Consider the following 21,330-nt stretch of genomic DNA (forward strand, 5'->3'; position numbering starts at 1 on the left):
AGAAGAAGTTTTAAATAGGTGTTGTTTAGAAGAACCATGTTTGCGCAATCATTTTACAAAATGGCCGCCATGTCAAAGTTTTTACGGGGCCAAAAAATAACAACACTTTGTTGGCTCTCCTTCCTTAACATCCTCACCAATTTTCCAGCTCAATGGCACCAGTGGAACTGGAGAAGAAGTTTAAAATGTGTTTTTCAAGATGGTTGCCATGGCGGCCATCTTGGATTTCTGACCGACCTGAAAAATAACAACACTTCCTCAGGACCATCCCAGGATCATTTCAGGCAAGTTTCAGCTCAATCTCACCAGTGGAACTTGACAAGAAGTTTCAAATGTGTTTTCAAAATGGCGGCTGTGGCGGCCATCTTGGATTTCAGACTGACCCGAAAAATAACAACACTTGGTCAGGACCATCCCAGCATCATTTCAGGCAAGTTTCAGCTCAATCCCACTATTGGAATTTTAGAAGAAGTTTTAAATAGGTGTTGTTTAGAAGAACCATGATTGCGCAATCATTTTACAAAATGGCCGCCATGGCTGCCATGTCAAAGTTTTTACGGGGCCAAAAAATAACAACACTTTGTTGGCTCTCCTTCCTTAACATCCTCACCAATTTCCAGCTCAATGGCACCAGTGGAACTGGAGAAGAAGTTTAAAATGTGTTTTTCAAGATGGTTGCCATGGCGGCCATCTTGGATTTCTGACCGACCCGAAAAATAACAACACTTCCTCAGGACCATCTCAGGATCATTTCTGGTTAGTAAGAGCTGAATCCCACTGGTGGAATTTGAGAAGAAGTTTTAAATAGGTGTTGTTTAGAAGAACCATGATTGCGCAATCATTTTACAAAATGGCCGCCATGGCTGCCATGTCAAAGTTTTTGGGTCAGATGACCTAATAAGCCACACTCATACACTATCATTAATCTGTCTGCTTTAGGCCTTTGTAATAATCTTACCTGCATAGTTTAACCCCCCCTGAGAAGATGAAATATTCATTTTATTCTCTTTAATCACAATAGTTACCTGTCGTCCGCTGGATATCCAGCAATGCTTAGAATCCCAGAAGTAGGGTTTCTGAAAACAAAAACATGTCAAATGTAACTTAGTATACTTGGTACCTTAAGTCAGTACATCTCATTATTGTACTGAACAAATGAACTTTTCAGTACTTTTTTTGTAACTTTTAAGTACATTTTCAAAACTTTTATAAAATACATTTTCAAAACGTTTATTATAAGTGCATTTTTATAACTTTTAAGTACACTTTTTCAAACTTACATGTATAAGAACTTCTTTTTTTTTTAACTTTTCAGTACATTTTCATAACGTTTTTGCATTAGTTACTATTAATAGTTTTTGAAGTTTTCAATATAAATTTCTACAGTATTATCTGAAGATTAGAAACTTAAGATGTATTAGTTGACGTGATATAATCATGTTAGTCCACAAACATTTTACTTACATCCCAAAGGACATACATGCCGATAACAAAGCTGGACAAGTAGAACAGGAAATGCCAGCTGAAATTGTAAAAGTGAGGTGTATTAGGTTCTCATTGATAACTGAAATAGTCACACAAAAGTCGGAGAAAATATCTACAGGCGAGGTGTATTAGCTTCTCATTGATAACTGAAATAGTCATGCTGAAGTCAGAGAAAATATCTACAGGCGAGGTCTATTAGCTTGTCATTGATAACTGAAATAGTCATGCTGAAGTCAGAGAAAATATCTACAGGCGAGGTGTATTAGCTTGTCATTGATAACTGAAATAGTCACGCTGAAGTCAGAGAAAATATCTACAGGCGAGGTGTATTAGCTTCTCATTGATAACTGAAATAGTCATGCTGAAGTCAGAGAAAATATCTACAGGTGAGGTGTATTAGCTTGTCATTGATAACTGAAATAGTCACGCTGAAGTCAGAGAAAATATCTACAGGTGAGGTGTATTAGCTTGTCATTGATAACTGAAATAGTCACGCTGAAGTCAGAGAAAATATCTACAGGCGAGGTGTATTAGCTTGTCATTGATAACTGAAATAGTCACGCTGAAGTCAGAGAAAATATCTACAGGCGAGGTGTATTAGCTTGTCATTGATAACTGAAATAGTCACGCTGAAGTCAGAGAAAATATCTACAGGTGAGGTGTATTAGCTTGTCATTGATAACTGAAATAGTCACGCTGAAGTCAGAGAAAATATCTACAGGCGAGGTGTATTAGCTTGTCATTGATAACTGAAATAGTCATGCTGAAGTCAGAGAAAATATCTACAGGTGAGGTGTATTAGCTTGTCATTGATAACTGAAATAGTCACGCTGAAGTCAGAGAAAATATCTACAAAGGCTTTAATCAGCAGTCCAACAGATTATCAAAGCCAAATTTTAAAGATTTTTCAAGAGCTGTGTGATGTCAATCTCTGAATCATCTCCAAAACAAATATATTGACATTGATATTAAATTGTTTGCCTCCATAAAAAAGTCTGAATTGGATCAGAGAAACAAGTAGATTTCTTTGGTTAATGAAAGAAGGAAAATAGAGATAGAAATTATCACAGTCTTTGATCAACTGGAGAGAAAATGCAAACCAGCAAATGGATAACCTGTTATATGACAAGCTTAAATCTACCAGATCTTGTCCAAGTTGTACAACTATGATTATATTATACTTATTCACACAGTAAGAACAGCTAGGCATGGTAGTCTGCCTATTTTTTGTTACTACGGATACCTGAATTCCCTGAACTTTTTCATGCGGCCAGGTTTAGCCTACAGAAGGCATTTCAAGAACTGCCAATTAAAAAGTCTGCCTATTTTTTGTTACTATGGATACCTGCATTCCCTGAACTTTATCATGCGGCCAGGTTTAGTCTACAGAAGGTATTTCAGGAACTGCCGATTAAAAATCTGCCTATTTTTTGTTACTATGGATACCTGCATTCCCTGAACTTTTTCATGCGGCCAGGAATGTCCTGACTTCGTCTGTGTCGGAACCATCGCTGTATCTGTCGTTCAGGCAGACTTGTCTTCTTGGATAATTCCTGTTTAGAAATAACACAAATATTATTAACATACAGAGTTCTCTCCATAACTTTTATCCTCCAAACAGGTGTTCAGCAAATCTAACTTCATCAGGTATCATTTATGCATGCCGTTATCCATATACAATGTACATGCACCCACTTTTTTGGAGATTCAGTTATACCATGGGGCGAAACAATATAATTCCCAATGAAAGCAAAACTAAAATTACTTTTTGGATCAAAATGCATACCTGTTACAGGAGAAATAGTAAATCTAGCAGCCAGACCGGGGTTCGAACCCAGGGCCGTCGGAACTCTAGACAGACACTCTATCAACTGAGCTGCCTGGTCGCTAATTATCGAAGTCCAGTTCTGTCACATTTCTCCCTCCTTTTTTCAAGTCTTCCCCCGAAGAACTCAAGTTCGGGTATTCCTTTGCTAAAAGTGACTCCCAATGCTTTAAACAACGGTTGGCAAGCTTGCCAATTTTGTAACAAATTAAAGTGAAACATTATAATTCTTCAAACTAAATACTGCTGAAGAATCTATAACCCTATGCGATCCTACCTATATAGTAAACAAATTAAAAGATTTTTGGTTTAAAACAAGTCAACGAAATGCCAGGCATTATACTTATCAAATATTAATAATTAACCTGATGATACAAAATTATTTTTGAAATACTAGAAAATAGAAATCACTGTACTGAGCTCCGGTTGACTGAAATGTGTAGCTGCATGGAGTGATATATGGCTTGTCAAAATGGACCCAGACAAATACAAGTATATGAGATTGAGAATAAGAAGTGGATTAATAAAGGGTTGTAAGAGCTCAGATTACACCTACAACATATACCTTTTAGGGAAAGACTTCCAGGGCTTCTTCGGACTTACTTGGGAAGGGGCCTTTTTGTCTCATTTTGGGAAGAAAATTGATGATTTGGGAAAGATTTTTTCAGGAGTAAACTGCAAATTTTAGGAATTTGGCTTAAATATGAAATAATTTCAATTGAGGAGGCGGCCCGGGGGCTTATTAACGACCCCAAAAAGCCCTCAGAAAAGCCCTGACTTCAAAAAACTATCAAGAAAGAAGATATCAGGGTAATGCTAGACTCTGGATCTGCCTTTCAATGTTCACATATATTGTATGCAAGTGAAGTTTAATTTAAAAGGACAAATTCTATATCAATTTGCACTCCTGAGAAGAACATTCCAATTGATGGATTTACATCATTTATTCTGCTATACAAATGGCTTGAATGCTTCCAAATGGCCTGCGATAACTCAGTTGGGGCTCCACACAGATACAAAATATAGACATGATAGAGTGAGAGAGTCCAACACTGAGCTATCGAAGGCCACTGAGCTATGAAATGCCTTAATTAATCCAAGCATGAATAACCTCAACTATGAAAAGGCTGGGTAAATCTCTAACTACCAACATTGGTATTTGAGCAAGTTATAATGGGCAACAATTGTTTGAGTTATACTAAATGGTTTATACAGGGAATAACTGTTGTAATCTGTCGTAACATGGAAAGATGCTTCACAAAGAAACAGTGAAAGCGACCATTCCAAGAAAATATACACTATGAGATTGACATCAGCAATAAGAAAAAGTGTTTTTTTTCTTCAAAAATAACGGTAAAAATTTTGAAAAATTTACCGTAAGAAATCATGTCTGCATAAATATAAACACATTAATATACCTTCAAAAATGCTTTAGACAAACACTGGGAAATTCAAGAACTCTTATAACTATACATATTACAACATTAAACTAACAATGTGTGGACAATGACAATTGATTTAAATACAATGTATATGTATACGGAGAGTGGGAGATCCCACGCCCGTACATGTAGTATCGGTTTTAAATGTTATTTGTCTGAAGCCTGGTATAGAGGACATTAAAAAGTTCTGCACCAGCTAGAATTAAATATCGACTTAAAACAGGAGTCAGAAGATCTCCGGACAAGATTAGAATATAGTAAAATAAACAAAGAGTTATGTCTCTGTCTTAAATACAGATTTTATGAATCATAACTTTTGTCAAATAACAGCTACTATTTATAACTATATCAAACATACAAAATTTCAGAGAGTCATTTAAAACTGTGGGAGCAAATCTCCGAACAAGCTTAAAATTATAAGTAGGCACACCACATGAAATCATCAAAGCAATTACATTTGCAAAAATATTGAAATCAAAATGCGCTGCTCTAGAAAAACAATTACGCAGTAACACTGTACATTACATATGTCACGATTATGAAGCATGTCAAGTTTCCAAGACATTGTTATCTATTAGTATTACACGTATCTCCCAGACAAGTGAACTATCAGCTAGTCAACTTCCAAAATGTTAACTTAGTATCACTATCCAGAAAAGGAAATATCAGCTCAGACTGGGCCAAGGAATTCAGCTATCAGAAAAGTAAACTTTCAGATAGTAGTGTCTGAAAAAAATGGACTGTGTCGGTTAATATCAATGTAGTTTCCATTGTCAGCCATTTCTCCAAGAATAGTAAACAGTTAGATGTGCCATACAGATAAGTGAAATTTCAGTTAAAACTTCTAATATTTGGGTATGTAGGGTAAATTAATCTTTATGTTACGGGGTAGAAATCCTTATATCTGGGTATGTAGGGTAAATTAATCTTTATGTTACGGGGTAGAAATCCTTATATTTGGATGTGTAGGGTAAATTAATCCTTATATTAGGGGGTAGAAATCCTTATATCTGGATGTGTAGAGTAAATTAATCCTTATATTAGGGGATAGAAATCCTTATATCTAGGTGTGTAGAGTAAATTAATCTTTATATTAGGGGTAGAAATCCTTATATTTGGGTATGTAGGGTAAATTAATCCTTATGTTAGGGGGTAGAAATCCTTATATTTGGGTGTGTAGGGCAAATTAATCCTTATAATTAGGGGGTAGAAATCCTTATATCTGGGTGTGTAGGGTAAATTAATCCTTATGTTAGGGGGTAGAAATCCTTATATTTGGGTGTGTAGGGTAAATTAATCCTTATATTAGGGGGTAGAAATCCTTATATCTGGGTATGTAGGGTAAATTAATCCTTATATTAGGGGATAGAAATCCTTATATCTGGGTGTGTAGAGTAAATTAATCTTTATATTAGGGGGTAGAAATCCTTATATCTAGGTGTGTAAAGTAAATTAATCTTTATATTAGGGGGTATATATCTGGGTATGTAGGGTAAATTAATCCTTATATTAGGGGATAGAAATCCTTATATCTGGGTGTGTAGGGCAAATTAATCTTTATGTTACGGGGTAGAAATCCTTATATCTGGGTGTGTAGGGCAAATTAATCCTTATATTAGGGGGTAGAAATCCTTATATCTGGGTGTGTAGGGTAAATTAATCCTTATGTTAGGGGGTAGAAATCCTTATATTTGGGTGTGTAGGGTAAATTAATCCTTATATTAGGGGGTAGAAATCCTTATATTTGGGTGTGTAGGGTAAATTAATCTTTATGTTACGGGGTAGAAATCCTTATATCTGGGTGTGTAGGGTAAATTAATCTTTATATTAGGGGGTAGAAATCCTTATATCTAGGTGTGTAAAGTAAATTAATCTTTATATTAGGGGTAGAAATCCTTATATTTGGGTATGTAGGGTAAATTAATCCTTATGTTAGGGGGTAGAAATCCTTATATCTGGGTGTGTAGGGTAAATCAATCCTTATATTAGGGGATAGAAATCCTTATATCTAGGTGTGTAAAGTAAATTAATCTTTATATTAGGGGTAGAAATCCTTATATTTGGGTATGTAGGGTAAATTAATCCTTATGTTAGGGGGTAGAAATCCTTATATTTGGGTGTGTAGGGCAAATTAATCCTTATAATTAGGGGGTAGAAATCCTTATATCTGGGTGTGTAGGGTAAATTAATCCTTATGTTAGGGGGTAGAAATCCTTATATTTGGGTGTGTAGGGTAAATTAATCCTTATATTAGGGGGTAGAAATCCTTATATCTGGGTGTGTAGGGTAAATTAATCCTTATATTAGGGGGTAGAAATCCTTATATTTGGGTGTGTAGGGTAAATTAATCTTTATATAAGGGGTCACAAGAAATCCTTATATTTGGGGGCAAAGAATTTCTTTATTTTCAGGGATGTTGTGTAGAAATCCTGTAGTGACGAGTCAGGCACCTACCAATGAATGATCTTTATTGGTTTGATATTAGACTGATCTTTATTGGTTTGATATTAGACTGATCTTTTCTCTTCTTTAATGATTTTTCAGGGTTAAACCAAGGAGAGATCTAAGAAGAAATTTCTGTGAATCAGAAATTTATAACAATGCTATAAAATTCAAATGTCAAACATTTTCTTTTCTGGGGGCGATTCAGAATTTGGAATATTTGAGAATGCTAATTATATACGGTAAACCTCTGATTAGTTCGAACACGCGGATAGTTTGAACACACATTTTTTTCTAGAAAAACAATATTTTTTAGCTAGTAATAGTTCAAACTCAGGCTGTTTATAACTGACACTATTTCTGATAGTTCGAACTTGACAAATGAAGAACGTAAAGTAAGATTTTTTTTGGCAAACTCCATTGAAAGCTCGCGACGACCCGGCCCCGATGACCGGCCCAGAAAAAACTAACAGGAGGTTTACCGTATATATACAGCTGATGACTGGCTGTTATTATTATTATTTTCTGAATCAGACTCCAAACCAAATGAGCACAACTAAATATAAGGAACAAGGGGAATATACTCATTGACAACTAAGGCGTAAGAATTGTACCTGCTGCCCCCATTGCATGATCGTAAGAGGCGACTAAATTTGGGATCTTATCTTTTCACTTCTTTCTGAACAACTTTCTTCTTCCTAATGTCTCCATTGACAATGCCTCACTTTTGGCCTTTAGTTGAGCGTTCGCCGCTGTGAGGAAGGCTTTGGGTTATGTTCCCTTAGCCGAGACATACCAGAGTCTCTAAAAATGGTAGTTGCTGCTACTGCTTAGCGCTCAGCATATAATTATAAGGAGTGGGACGACTGGTTCGCCCGTTGTCAGTATAATGTGACCGGGTGGGGTGTGATGCTGGGTGTCTCCGGCAGTATGCTTCAGTGAGGTAGCACTATAAATCGGCAAAAGTTCCAGCCTATCACAAGGAGACTTAACACGAACATACCGCAGCCTCCCAAAACACACATAAGCACTCGCCACACACATGCATGTCGCACGCACGGGAGGCCGTCTCAAATGACCTTAGCTGTTAATAGGAAGTTAAACAAAATAAACCAAACCAAACCAACTAAATACTTCTCAAGAAATAGTGATATAACAATCTTCAACTTTCAAAATCAAAGATGGCTGCCAGACAGCGTCGGTCATTTTGACTTCTGGATCAGATGCAAAATCAAATGGGCACAGCTAAGGACCAAGGTGAGTCTACATAATAAGTTTGAGAAAGATTCTTTACAAATGTTTGTGGTTCTCAAGAAATAGCAACACCAAGCTTTCACAGTCTGTCGGCCATTTTGTTTTCTGGATCAGACTCAAAATAAAATGGGCATAAGGAGGGAACCTAGATATCAAGTTTGAGAAAATCTTTCTAGTACTTAATTCTTAAGAAATATTGAGGACAATTATTGTTTACAGATGAACAATGGAAGATGGACAATGGAAGAAGAACAATTTGATCAGCCAACCACCTGATGACGTGACCTCCCTTTATCATTGAAAGTGATTGTGCTTGCAGTGAATAATTAAAAGGAATATGAATGGATTTTAATAAAATTACATAACGGGTGGAATGTGTTTACATCAAACAGCTGGAGCTGGCAGTGCACTGAATACGCCACAGCCTTTTAACCAATGATAACGCTCCAGTTTTGTGAAAGTAATTTAAGTTTACCTGCAAGCTTGTTGATTTCTGAAAATAATAAGTATAACTGACATTTTCAAACAGCTGCATTAAAATTGTTTAATAAAATGTATACTCATTTGGTGAATCACATAAATCTCTGATTAAAGATTGATATTGATGTATGAAGCCATTTAAAGTTTATTAACTTCACATGTGTCCAAAGGTTAATTTTATAGAAAGTATGTGTCTCTTAAAAGTTTCGTCTGGCTTGATTTTTCAATGTAGAAAGTCATGGAACTTAACCTTTAAAAGGTCTCCAAAGAGTTTAAAGATTTACAGGTAGCATCCACTTCTCATCTTAAATTCAAGATCTTGTTTAAAAACAGGGAGAGATCATCAGGGAAATTGAAGAAAAGGAGCACTGCAGTTCATCTAAGTATGGCCAATGTACACCCCAACTTTCATTATTCTAGTTTGACTGCTACGAACATGAAATTTTAACAAAGGGCAATAACTCTGTAATAAGGGTTGTGGTGTTACATGATGTCATCTAGTACATCGCACTTCATCTTAGTGTAAATGATGAACCCACCAAGTTTCAATTTGATTCTTACTTAACTGTGGGCAAAGTTATACTCCAGACATGAAATTTTAACAAAGGGCAATAACTCTGGAATTAAGAGGTATGTTTCAGACCCTAACTTTTGTACACTGCAAATAAGTCTAATAATGAATAATGTATACTAGCAAATTCAATCAAATACTACAGGATATAATGTCTAACAGTATTGGGAGAGAAATGTTGCATTACCTGGACTAGTTCCTGTTCTGGGTACTTGTCAGTCACATACACAGCCTCCAGAGTGGGGTTCCTCTCTACACGGTAAGTTTTCTTGAAGGTCAGGCCCATGTACTTGGCAAACGGGACCACCAGACATCTAGTAGTGGGACAAAGAACAAAATAATATTTTTTTACAAATTTAAAAAAAAAAAACTAAACCGTATAATTATGACCAAATTGCAGAATCTTAAAATATATAGAAAGAAATTTTTTACAATGTATAACATATATGCATGTGCAATAATGTTCTTAAAGAGGGATAGGCATGAGGAGGGGTCAGTATACGGACCATTTGGTTTGTTTTTGTTTAACGTCCTATCAGCCAGGGTCATTTAAGGGCGTGCCAGGTTGTGGAGGTGGAGGAAAGCCGGAGTACCCGGACAAAAACTATCGGCCTATGGTAGACCTGTACCTGGCAACTGCTCCATGTAGGTTTCAAACTCGCAACCCAGAGGTGGAGGGCTAGTGATAAAGTGTTGGAACACCCTAACCACTCGACCACCGCACGCGGCCCCTAATATGGACCAAAGGGAAGGATCTTTCATGGTTTTTAAAACACCAGACTTGCTGTTCAAGGTTTGATGGTTTGATCCAGAGAAGAAATTGCTTGTCAATATAGACACCATTGTTTGCTGTGGGGTGGTTTGAACATGAGGATACTTACAATAGCACCATAATTAAGAAATGCTATATGTAGACAGTATGTAGGATAATATTTAAATAAAGTACCATAAATGCATTGATATATCAGAGCTGTTTACTGTCATAATAAGGAATTTGGACTCTATAAAGACGGAACATCAGCAGTTCATCCTCATAATTACGCTTCAATAATGAAATTATCAAACATAAAGTCATGAAAAATTATTTAGTTCAAAATTATGCCAATTTTCTTTTATAGATTTATATATCCAGATCAAAATGTTTTTGAAGCAATACTTGGGTCTACAATATGAACATGTATAAAAAATATATGTACGTCAAGTTTTCTGAAACAATTCTCAAGTTGGATAAATTAAATAAAAGAATAAGTAACCGGGGGTACATTGTATTATTTTCACTGTCACATTTGTAATTAGAGAGATACTGATGGTTGTTTTTTGCATGTCAACTCATTTATTACCGTACCAATAATAGTTATGTACACTTGTATTGATTTTCCACATACAAAAACCGCATTTCTGGCATACTATTCAAGGCAAACAAATTTAAAACTTAAATGTTTTTTCTATCAGAGATGAAAATGGACTAAGGGCAAAAAGGCTGAAAATTAGATTACTCAATCTTTTCAATGGGAAAAATTACAAGTTTACATTACACTGATATTCTCAAAAAGGCTGAAATCAGCCAATCGGCTGGACATTTTCATCTCTGTTCTATCCATATAGTTATATCAATTACAATGGTAAAAAGGTTTTTAGAATAGAAAATGTCTGTAAGACATCAAATTTAATGCTCTCGCTACCACTTGTCACCCCGAAACACGGTTTGGTGAGGATCGCATCAGCAGTCTTGATGTGTAAGATCTCATGGGGACGGGACGGGATGTGACCAATGGGACAGAGCGGGAAGGACGTGGGTAACACCTAACACCATATGCCCCCCTCCCTTCAAAAAATATCTTGATCAGTTGTGGTGTTTATAAACATCTTCTCAAGTTTCAGTAAAAATCACATCAATCATTTTCCCAACAAAGTACCAGGTAATTCTTTTTCATTTCAGCATATGAAGTGTACATGATTTTTCTGATAAAGAGAAAAACAGGGTACAGGCAGTACATGTACCAATAAAATCGAGTCGTAGTGCTAATGTTAACCTTCAATACAAATCCATTTATAAAAAGCCATCAAGTTTATTCACAACAACCTATATGATAAATTATGTGACTGAAGTCGAGTTTCTTGGTATGTTAATGTCCTGTTATATTCTAGTACACTTCATTTATTTCTACACAATGCTAACGTTATACTGGGTATTTAATACCTGTTTAAATAGCTGGCTTTGTTTGTGAAACATACACAGGATTAGGCCTAGTCACTGGTACATGTCCGGATGTGCTATACTCAAGCGTTTCATTACAGGTAAACTATTGAACGCAATTTTCATAGACAAGAACATAATAATTCCTGTTGTTCCCAATAAGTTTATACACCTTATCATAAAACAGTAAAATAAACACATACTATAATCTCACTTTGGTCATAATCTGCATTTTATTTAGTACCACAATATCTATTTGACCTCCCCTATAAACACAGGATTCAAGAAATTTAAACTTCTGTCCCAAATGACCTATAATTTCCTTTTTAAGGTGATCTGCACATCTCAAGCCTCGATCATGACAAAAAAGAAATATTCCAGACTTGTGTCATCTAAAAGGACTAATAAAACAAACAGGGCTTTTTCTCACTGGTTTGGGAAGGGGCCTTTTTGTCTCATTTTAATTTGGAAAGAAAATTGACGAATTGGGAGAGATTATTTCAAGAGTAAATTGCAAATTTTTGGGAATTTGGCTAAAATATGAAATAATTTCAACTGGGAATGGGGCCCATTAACGACCCCAAAAAGCCCTGACAAATAAATAACAAACTAATTTAACAGCTAGAATATCTTAACAATTGATCTTTATTAAATATTATTTTAAAATTCTGTTTTCAATTGTAGTACTATTTATATAATATTCTTGTCCCATAAAAGATCTATGCACTTTTCAAGAGGAAGATATTCAATATGTCATCCCTTTTAATGTGCAGAGTGTAAATAATTTGTCGTCTAATCTATCTTACAGTTGAAAAAGAAATTAGAAGACTGCTGTGTTTAGGGAAGTATGGAACCCAGGTCATATTTTACTTCCTGGTTTGGATTTCAATCCAACTATACAAAACCTGTTTTAAGTGAAATACTGCCTCATAATGTACATAACAAAGAAACAACCAACTTCTATTTATAAATTAAACATACCATATTCTATCTAACATGTGTATTGTGTTTTTACACAAGCACATAAAGCCTCTAAGATATTCATGTTACTGTTCGGGGCACTTGATAAAACCATGCATGTACAGTTAAAAGATTCCATGTGAAATCTGGGTGAAGAAAAAAACAAACTTTTTTCATACATTTACATATATCTTTGTGTAGTGAAAACAATTGAAAGTCTTTGATTTTAAAAGACAAAAGATTATATTAATAGATCTGTGTGATCTAACCATGAATTATCTTTTCCTGTAAAAGGTTGGGATGAGCTTATAGGGACAGGTGTGTTTATTAGGTTGTACACATGTTAACCCTGTAAAAATGAATTATGCGTAATGTATATATATCCTTCCAGACTATGTGGGACACAGACCAATGTAAGGATAATACATATATTTAATCAATTTGACAACAAAAAGCACTTTAGAAGTTCCTGGGCTTAACTTGGCCATTGTATATATTATACATGTATAATCGACATAACTGGGACCTAGATTTATGAACACTGCACAAAAAGAAAAGAGTTTCAAAGTCAGTCAAAAGGAGGCTACAAAGGGTCATCTTAAGTTATATAATTACTAACTCTGACTGGTGAGATAATTCTTAAATTAGCATACTTGCAGGACAGGTATGATAGTAGCATGTCAATAAACAATATTCATAACCGGTATTTGCAAAATCATGTACTATCAATTATTCTAATGTTGCAATAAAAAAGAATAAATAGTTTTTTAATTAATTCACACTCAGCATACAATTCATTGATTTAAATGCAAGAAAAATGTGTAGGTGTAAACAACAAGTCTTTGCTAGAGTTGAAAATGCAGTAGTAAACAGATGAGGTCGAGTAGACCTAGCTTTGACACTTCAACATGTCTAGGCCTATATATATATAGTCCATCCAATTGTTTCATACTCTTGGGTAAAAATGTCCGATTCTTGAAAAACTGAAATATCTGGTTTTGCCAAAATTTACCATAATAAGGGGGAGATAATCCCAAAATACTGAATTAACAATAAAAAATTTCACCCTGGATGTGTATGAAGTCTGGTGGTACAATTAATAACAGGAGCAATCAGTTCCTTACAAACCCTGAATAATCATTTCTTTTTTAAGTTTACTTCCCGTTATGATTTCAGTTGCAATCTTTCCGTTTTATTGGTCAGGATGTCATATGGTTCAGTAATTTTGTAATCGTTCTGCTCTAGGTCGGGGTGTCATGGTTCAGTAATTTTGTAATCGTTCTGTTCTAGGTCGGAGTGTCATATGGTGACCGTGCAGTTATAATTGTACTTGTTCTGTTCTAGGTCAGGATGTCATATGGTTCAGTAATTTTGTAATCATTCTGTTCTAGGTTGGGGTGTCATCATCTTCGCTAGCCAAGGCTTCTGATTACGTTACACTCCACGAACCCTTGGCGGATATAGTCGTGTTCAAACCGTCGCGCCCTGGAATCCCAGGGCACCCAATCAAATCGCGTTTTACATTCTGGCTTGGTTTCGCAGTAAACAAAAAATGCGGCACCCAGTACAGAGCTACATTGTCGACTATGTCATGGCATTTTACCTAAATACAAAAATCACAATCTTTGGGGGAACATTCGCAGTGTTTGATCAATTCATATAAGTCATTGATCACATATCTCATCGAAATGACACCAAACCTCGATGTGTGTTTGTAAACATCACCGATGAAGTAAATCGGTAACGCTTGTTTTGATTGGTCGAAAATTTCATGCGTGAAGGGTGGTAATTTTGAATCACCGCTAGAGGGCCAGAACTGACGCCTATATCTGCCAAGGGTTCGTGGAGTGTAACGTAATCAGAAGCCTTGGCTAGCGAAGATGGGGTGTCATATGGTGCAGTTATAATTGTACTTGTTCTAGATCTGTTCTAGGTCAAAATTAATCATATGAAAATCTGAGGATTTAGTCATTTAGAAGACTGTGCTATAGGTCAACATTTTAATTACCCCTAATGGGCCTCACTGGCAATATCCTGTAAGATTTTCCGCATGCACGGCGGTAGTATACAAAATGTCAGACGAGTTTCAGTGAAGAAATGCTAGATTAAAATCTGATGATATGATTTAATTAATGACTGATGTCTATACCACTACATTTGCATTCCTCAATAACATACAGGTATGTTTTTAAGTCGTGTTGGATAGAACAAATTGCCAACAAGGCATTGTTGTCAACTGGTAGTGGTGCCCAGATGGTTAATTTCCACACGTCTAAAGAGTGAAAAAAGATGACAAAAGTGTCAAATGTTTTTCCATTACAGCAGATGCAAGGCTGATGTGTGGTCGGGGGCAAACAATAAATAAATAAAAAAAATATTTGAAAAGTGGCGAGCAGTGTAACAATTTCTAATTGTAGATAGTGTACTGATAACTTTATTAATTAGTGGAATTTCCCTAAGCTCAGTGGGTAGAACTAGAACAGCATATAGTGAGCCGAGGGCCAAAGGTTCGATTCCCGAAGAAGCACACATCACTATATATTCGCTTCTTGTTATATAACACAAGGGTTATGCTTGGGGAAAACCGCTTACATGCATATAATAAGCATACTTGTGTATTATGCCAGTTGGAGTTTGGATTTGTTACTAAAAATAGCCAAATCGCTTCAACAACAAATTTTTCAATATGTTATTGAAAGGCCTTTTTTATGACAATTGCAAGATAAATAAGATTTTACTTTTTAACATGGTTACTGAAAGCTTGTCTACTTAGAAACTTGAATGTTACTCTACCAGAAATATTGCACGCATCATCAATTTTTGGTACATTATAAATGCAACTTGGATGAAAACTTTTTAAAATTAAATTTAAAGTGAGTTTGGCTATACTTAAGTAACAAAGCTAAACCTCAATTAGCGTATAATAGTCAAGTTTGCATGTTATACGCTAGTTGGTAGTTTTCCTCAACCTGTTCAACTTCGCCAGCCACGAGTGTTCAATATACGATACTCTCCTTTTCACAGAGTATCGTATTGAACATCCTTGGCTGGCGAAGTTGCAACCTGTTATATATAAATTTAAACCAACCTGTTCTTTTTTGCACTTAGTTAAGGAAGTGTTTCTGTACTGGTTTAATGGGAAATCTTAAATAAAGAAATTTCCTTAACCTAATCAGAGACGCATGTATCATACCTTTGAATAGGTGATAAATACGTTAATGAATTAAGAATGTTGATGAAAATCGGGACTGCAAATGCTTACACTACTGTATATACGTACAGGTAGCTGATATTGAAACACGTGTGCTTACCTTTCGTAAACAAAACGAATTCCAAGCAGAAAAATGCCTAAGAAGAAGCTTGGGAAGAGTATGTGCCTTTCTAAAGGGTAGTATTGACCAGGTGGTGGGTTTTCGAAGTCGTCCCATGTAGCATTGCCGGGTAACCACACCCTTTCGTTCCAGAACCATTCCCGTAAGGCTTGTACCGTCGCCATGACTGTTGCCGACTCTACTTTAGATCTCCGTCAGTTGGACGCTTAAAAGGTGTTTATCGCGCGCGAATTTGAACATACGTTTGATTAGATCCGCCTAAGCCAATTTCTCTCCACCTAGCGCTAGGCTACTGTCAGGGCTGGGGAGACGTGTGTTACTACTGTACCATGAGATTTTCCTCGTTTCAAATTATTTACAAATATAGCATACAGTGGAACTTCGTAACTAGGGAAACACGAATAGACTAATAATAATGTCGCGTAGAACTCCTCTAGTTAGTTTTTAATTATTTATGACATGTAATTATTAGCCTGTGTGTGTACACGTATGTATGTATAGATACGTGTGTTTATGCGAGTGAACGAGTGCCTTTATTTATTGTCGTGTTCATGTGCACGTATTTAGCCGTCACACCTGGATAACCGGCTCGGGTACCTGTTCATTGTTAGCGTGTGTGTGGGTCGGAATGTCTTGTCACGAGAGAAGAGATGTCAACCTATGTAGTCGAGGTGTCTTGTATTCTTTAACGTAATAGTGTGAAGTCAAGTCGTAACATGCGTAATAGTGTGAAGTCGAGTCGTAACATGCGTAATAGTGTGAGGTCAAGTCGTCACAGTGTTTTCTTTGTAAATCGTCTGCCTTGGTTCAGGCAGACACAGGGACACGTTACAATAGTAATGTATGTATAAAATATATGGGGGGGTCGATATAATCGTTTATATCGACCCCTATATAATTTATACATACATTACTATTGTAACGTGTCCCTGTGGGCAGACTGAGCCTGTTCGTTGTGATGAATGGACGTGTTTTTGACACTCTGTTTTATCATTGCTCATGTCTTATCCTATTGCGCCCATGCTTATGACATTGTACTCGTACATGGTTTACTGAATACACATTATTTTAAGTAGCATACAGTCCTTTGAGTCGTTATTCCGATATACAACTATTCGTCCCGTGAAACATGGCCACTGGCCGAGTCCAGTTCAATATGTTGACAACAGCATTTGTCACAATAATAACTAATGAGACTGAATAATACCATATAACAGTTACAGCAACCACTTGTTATGTAACCTCTTCTTCTGTCCTCTTCGATACTTCATCCATGTTAGACTTAAAGTGTTAAATATATTTTCAACAATATTTTGACAAACTCAATTATAATCCCCGCCTTGTGAACCAATACCTAGACTTCTAGAGTAAGCATAAGAGGGAAATCCCTCAGTTGTCACAGAATAATCTTTGCTTATGCATCATTCTATGGCGCGGGCAGGATGTCATAATTAAATATTTTTGCCTTTCTGCCTAAGCAAAAATAATTTTGCCTAGGCAAAATTCGATTTCTGCTTAGGCAAAATTTGATTTCTGCCTAGACAAAATTCGATTTTTGCCTAGGCAATAATCGAAACAAAATTATTTTTGTCTAGGCAGAAATAATTTTGCCTAAGCAATATTCGATTTTTGCCTAGTCAAAAATATTTAATTATGACATCCTTCCCGCGCCATATCATTCAATTAAATAAACTAGATATCTAGAGTATATATATCATAATTATGAGCTATTAGATATAGTTTGAAAACTCGTTAAAATGTATTTTAGAGCTAACTCCACCATTAATATTCCATGATAGAACTCTCATTCCTCACATTGTCCTAACAATGGTTTCCTCTGTTTCCCTGACCACCGCGCCCATTTCCCGTCCACCACGAGAAGAAATTGATGCGTTATTGGAGGACGATGGAGCTGGCGATTGACCATCAGCCGATGTAGTATAGGCTCTTCATATAGATGGCTATCAATATATATATAGCTGACACTGACCATGTATTCTATTTATTCTGCAACATTTATCAAATATAATCATTTTGAAGTGAAACGGTTATCAACAATGATCCAAACATGTTCGCCTTTTAAACGGTGTTTCACTTTGAAGTAGGTCAGTCGAACTGACGCACGTGCTAAGATTCCAAAATACAGCAGTTTTCCGTCACTGCCGTATACAGCAAAAATATATATATGGTGGGTGTATTCCGACAATGCGGTGGCAGTTGCAGGATATATATATATATAGAATACATGGTCAGTGTCTTAAAATATAAGCTGTATTTTGGCGAGGGTAAAGAAAGACAAAAGTGGCGAGCCTTCGCGAGCCTTCGCGAGCCACTTTTGTCTTTCTGTCCCGAGCCAAAATACAGCTTATATTTTAAACGTTGTTTCACTTTGAAGTAGGTCAGTCGAATTGACGCACGTGCTAAGATTCCAAAATACAGCTGTTTTCCGTCACTGCCATATACAGCAAAAATATATACGGTGGGTGTATTCCGACAATGCGGTGACAGTTGCAGGATAAAATTATATAGCTTATCACGAATGTAGTAAGCTTTCGTCTCGGCATCCCTGGCATTCTTACAGGCAGGTCATAGCATTTTCTTATGTCACGCACTGCCTTTAGATGCTTTGTCACTCCCGTTTTTTTAACCGTTATTGTCTGATGTTCTTTATATGCTTATATTTACATTCTATGTTGCATTTGTCTATATGTCGTTAGTAAACCAAATTGTATTCATGAGACTGTATACTACAATTTACAGTGATTCGGTCAGTGTAGGAATACAGCTCCAGGTGTTGTAGGTTAAACAATGGCCGCCAGTTACTTTCGGTCCAGAGAGCTTTGGAATGCTAGCATTTATTTACAGAAACCACAACGAAAAATAAAGCAACGTCACAAGTTATGAGAGTATTATTTTATAATTAGAAAAATGTAGTCAACACGAAAAACTGTAAGTGCCATTCTTGATCTATACGAAATATGATCAAATTGTCAATGTCGTCACACTCACAGGGGCTCGTTCCGAATTTTCAGAAAAGCAAGACACGACAACAATAAAAGTAAAGTATTTATAAAAAAAATCTTGTATCAATATCAGGAGTATCGACATGGTTTCCGGTTGTGTATATGTAGGCCTACTGGATTTTAGTTTTGTGGTTATTCACTGATGTCAAAGGCCTACCTTACAAAATCGAGCCCCTGTGAAGTTGAAAATCGTCTGCTAAGTTAGCGACACTGAGTTGACCGGTTAGATTGGAATCTGTTTCGAACGAAATATCCTTGGAATCGTTTTCCCCTACTGTCAAGACGACTTTCATTTAGAATTTAAGAGCTGATATTCTTCTTAAAATAACGTAAATCCAGTCGATAGAAACATAAGTGTTTCCGAGGAATCGAGTCTGTCCTGGGCAATGCCCGTTCAACGCCGCATCACTTCTAAATGTTAACTTATATCATTGCGCAGAAAAAAACGGTTTCGATTTTAAACAATCAAAAATTATGCAATTGTGAACAATTTGAAGATACATAAAAACGTATATAAAATAAAAAAAACAACAAATGTGTACAAAAACGATCTTATGTGCTTGCTATTAATAACTTCATCAGGGACTATATTATTCCTTCTGGAAATTTCGGCTGTTCCGGTATTTGAACTTGATGACGTCAGTGATAGAGTAAGCGGCAAATTTAAACGCGTCATAACCTACAGTAAATAAAAAATCTTTATGAATGTAAATATAAGCATTGAACTGTTACCAAATGGTAGTATACAGTCGATATGAATATAATTTGGGTGACAGATAAATATTTCATGTCGCCCTAACGGGCGACATTCTATTTATCTGTCACCCAAATTGTATTCATATCGACTGTATACTACCATTTGGTAACAGTTCAATGCTTAAATATTTACATTTACACTGCGGCCCCACTATGTAACTTTACCAAGCCCACTTGAAGGCTACGAGTCCATAACTTCCAAATATCTATGATGACGTCATTATTATAGTGACGTCATAATTGTAACGTCGTCGATAACGAAAGATGGCTGTTGAAAAGGCTGTTCCGTCTTTGACGATAATAATGTGTTCATTCATCGTAGAAGCCAAATTCCTGGATATAATCTTTAAAAATCGTTGTCAAATGTAAATATAAGTATTGAACTGCTTTCAGTTGAAAGTTATGGGCTGATGAATGCCAACTGGACAAAGGCAAATTCAACATGAAGCGCTAGCGCGCTTCATTAAATTTGCCTTTGTCCGGTTGGCATTCATCAGCCCATAACTTCCAAGTGAAAGCAGTTCAATGCTTAAAAAATGACCCAGTGCTTAACTTGTTTTTGAGCCGTGGAATTCCAAATTTCAGTACTTTATTAAGATTATTTTGAATTTCCCGCCATTTTGTGCCATTTGTTAACAGTACTAGTGTTTTACGTCATTGAACATTCCGGTTACTGACACCCGAGTTCGGCACATCAATAGTATCATCATTTCATTATTAGTAACATCGTTTGTGAGCTGGTCACGTAGTAGTATCTATTTAGCGAAACAAAATCCTATACTTCATTGTATTTGGGCGATTCCGTTGTAATGTACTTTGAAGCTATTGTTGGCATTTAAATGCGGGACATTTTACTAATTGGTATTGTTTGTTACTTTATAGTATGTTGGAGCGATCTTTACAAAGAGACCCCTAAACAAAGACCAATACAATAACACTTTATGGGTGTTTTATGTCCAATTAACTTGTATCTGGAGAGGAAAACGCAACGACCACATCGGGATTCGAGCCTGGGGCCTCCAAACTCTAGACGGACGCTCTCCCAATTTGAGCTACCTGGCTACCATCTGCGTTCAGTCCGGTCCAGTTCCGTTATATCCCCCCCCCCCCCCCCCCCCCCCCCCCCCCCCCACCCCCCCCTTCAAGTTTTCAGTGGAGGTCTACAAGATTCAAGATTCTGAAGATTTTTATTACTCTCTGACACACTTGAGATTATGTAACAAGAGTTCAAACAAGTATACAGCAATGTTACAATTATAACATGACAATGTGAGCAGATCATATGTATGGACATAATTGTTTGTTTCTTACTTTTCCGTATAATGAATTGTGGGAAATATGAAATGTAGTAGAATATTAATTGATAATAACTGGCAATTTCTACACTATAGCATATACATTCATACTTATAAAAAGTAATGTTTACAATATGCACAGGTAAATAACACCAAGCTTCATAATTTATACAGAGATTGATTATAATTCTTTATCTCACTAGGAATAGCTTATTTGTCCTATAGACTGGTGGAAATCTGGGGAAAGTTATCGCCCCTTATGTGTACT

At 36.1% G+C, this 21,330-nt stretch overlaps 1 protein-coding gene across 2 annotated transcripts in view; it reads right to left on the bottom strand.

Annotated features, from left to right (window-relative positions):
- Positions 1-16,164, bottom strand: part of LOC117344187 (ceramide synthase 2-like) — a 30,426-nt gene extending 14,262 nt beyond the window's left edge. The window contains exons 1-6 of one of the 2 annotated variants that reach the window (XM_033906842.1): positions 15,968-16,154; positions 9,687-9,813; positions 8,924-8,941; positions 2,932-3,038; positions 1,465-1,522; positions 1,026-1,076 (exon numbers count right to left, since the gene is read on the bottom strand). In XM_033906842.1, the coding sequence (XP_033762733.1) occupies positions 1,026-1,076; positions 1,465-1,522; positions 2,932-3,038; positions 8,924-8,941; positions 9,687-9,813; positions 15,968-16,152 (546 nt within the window). In that variant the 5' untranslated portion in view covers positions 16,153-16,154. Of the gene's footprint in view, positions 1-1,025; positions 1,077-1,464; positions 1,523-2,931; positions 3,039-8,923; positions 8,942-9,686; positions 9,814-15,967 lie in introns of both variants that reach the window. The other variant, XM_033906843.1, reaches the window with a different exon arrangement.
- Between the last annotated feature and the right edge of the window lie 5,166 nt (positions 16,165-21,330).

The sequence above is a fragment of the Pecten maximus genome, chromosome 15, assembly GCF_902652985.1.
Source record: "Pecten maximus chromosome 15, xPecMax1.1, whole genome shotgun sequence".
NCBI lineage: Eukaryota > Metazoa > Mollusca > Bivalvia > Pectinida > Pectinidae > Pecten > Pecten maximus.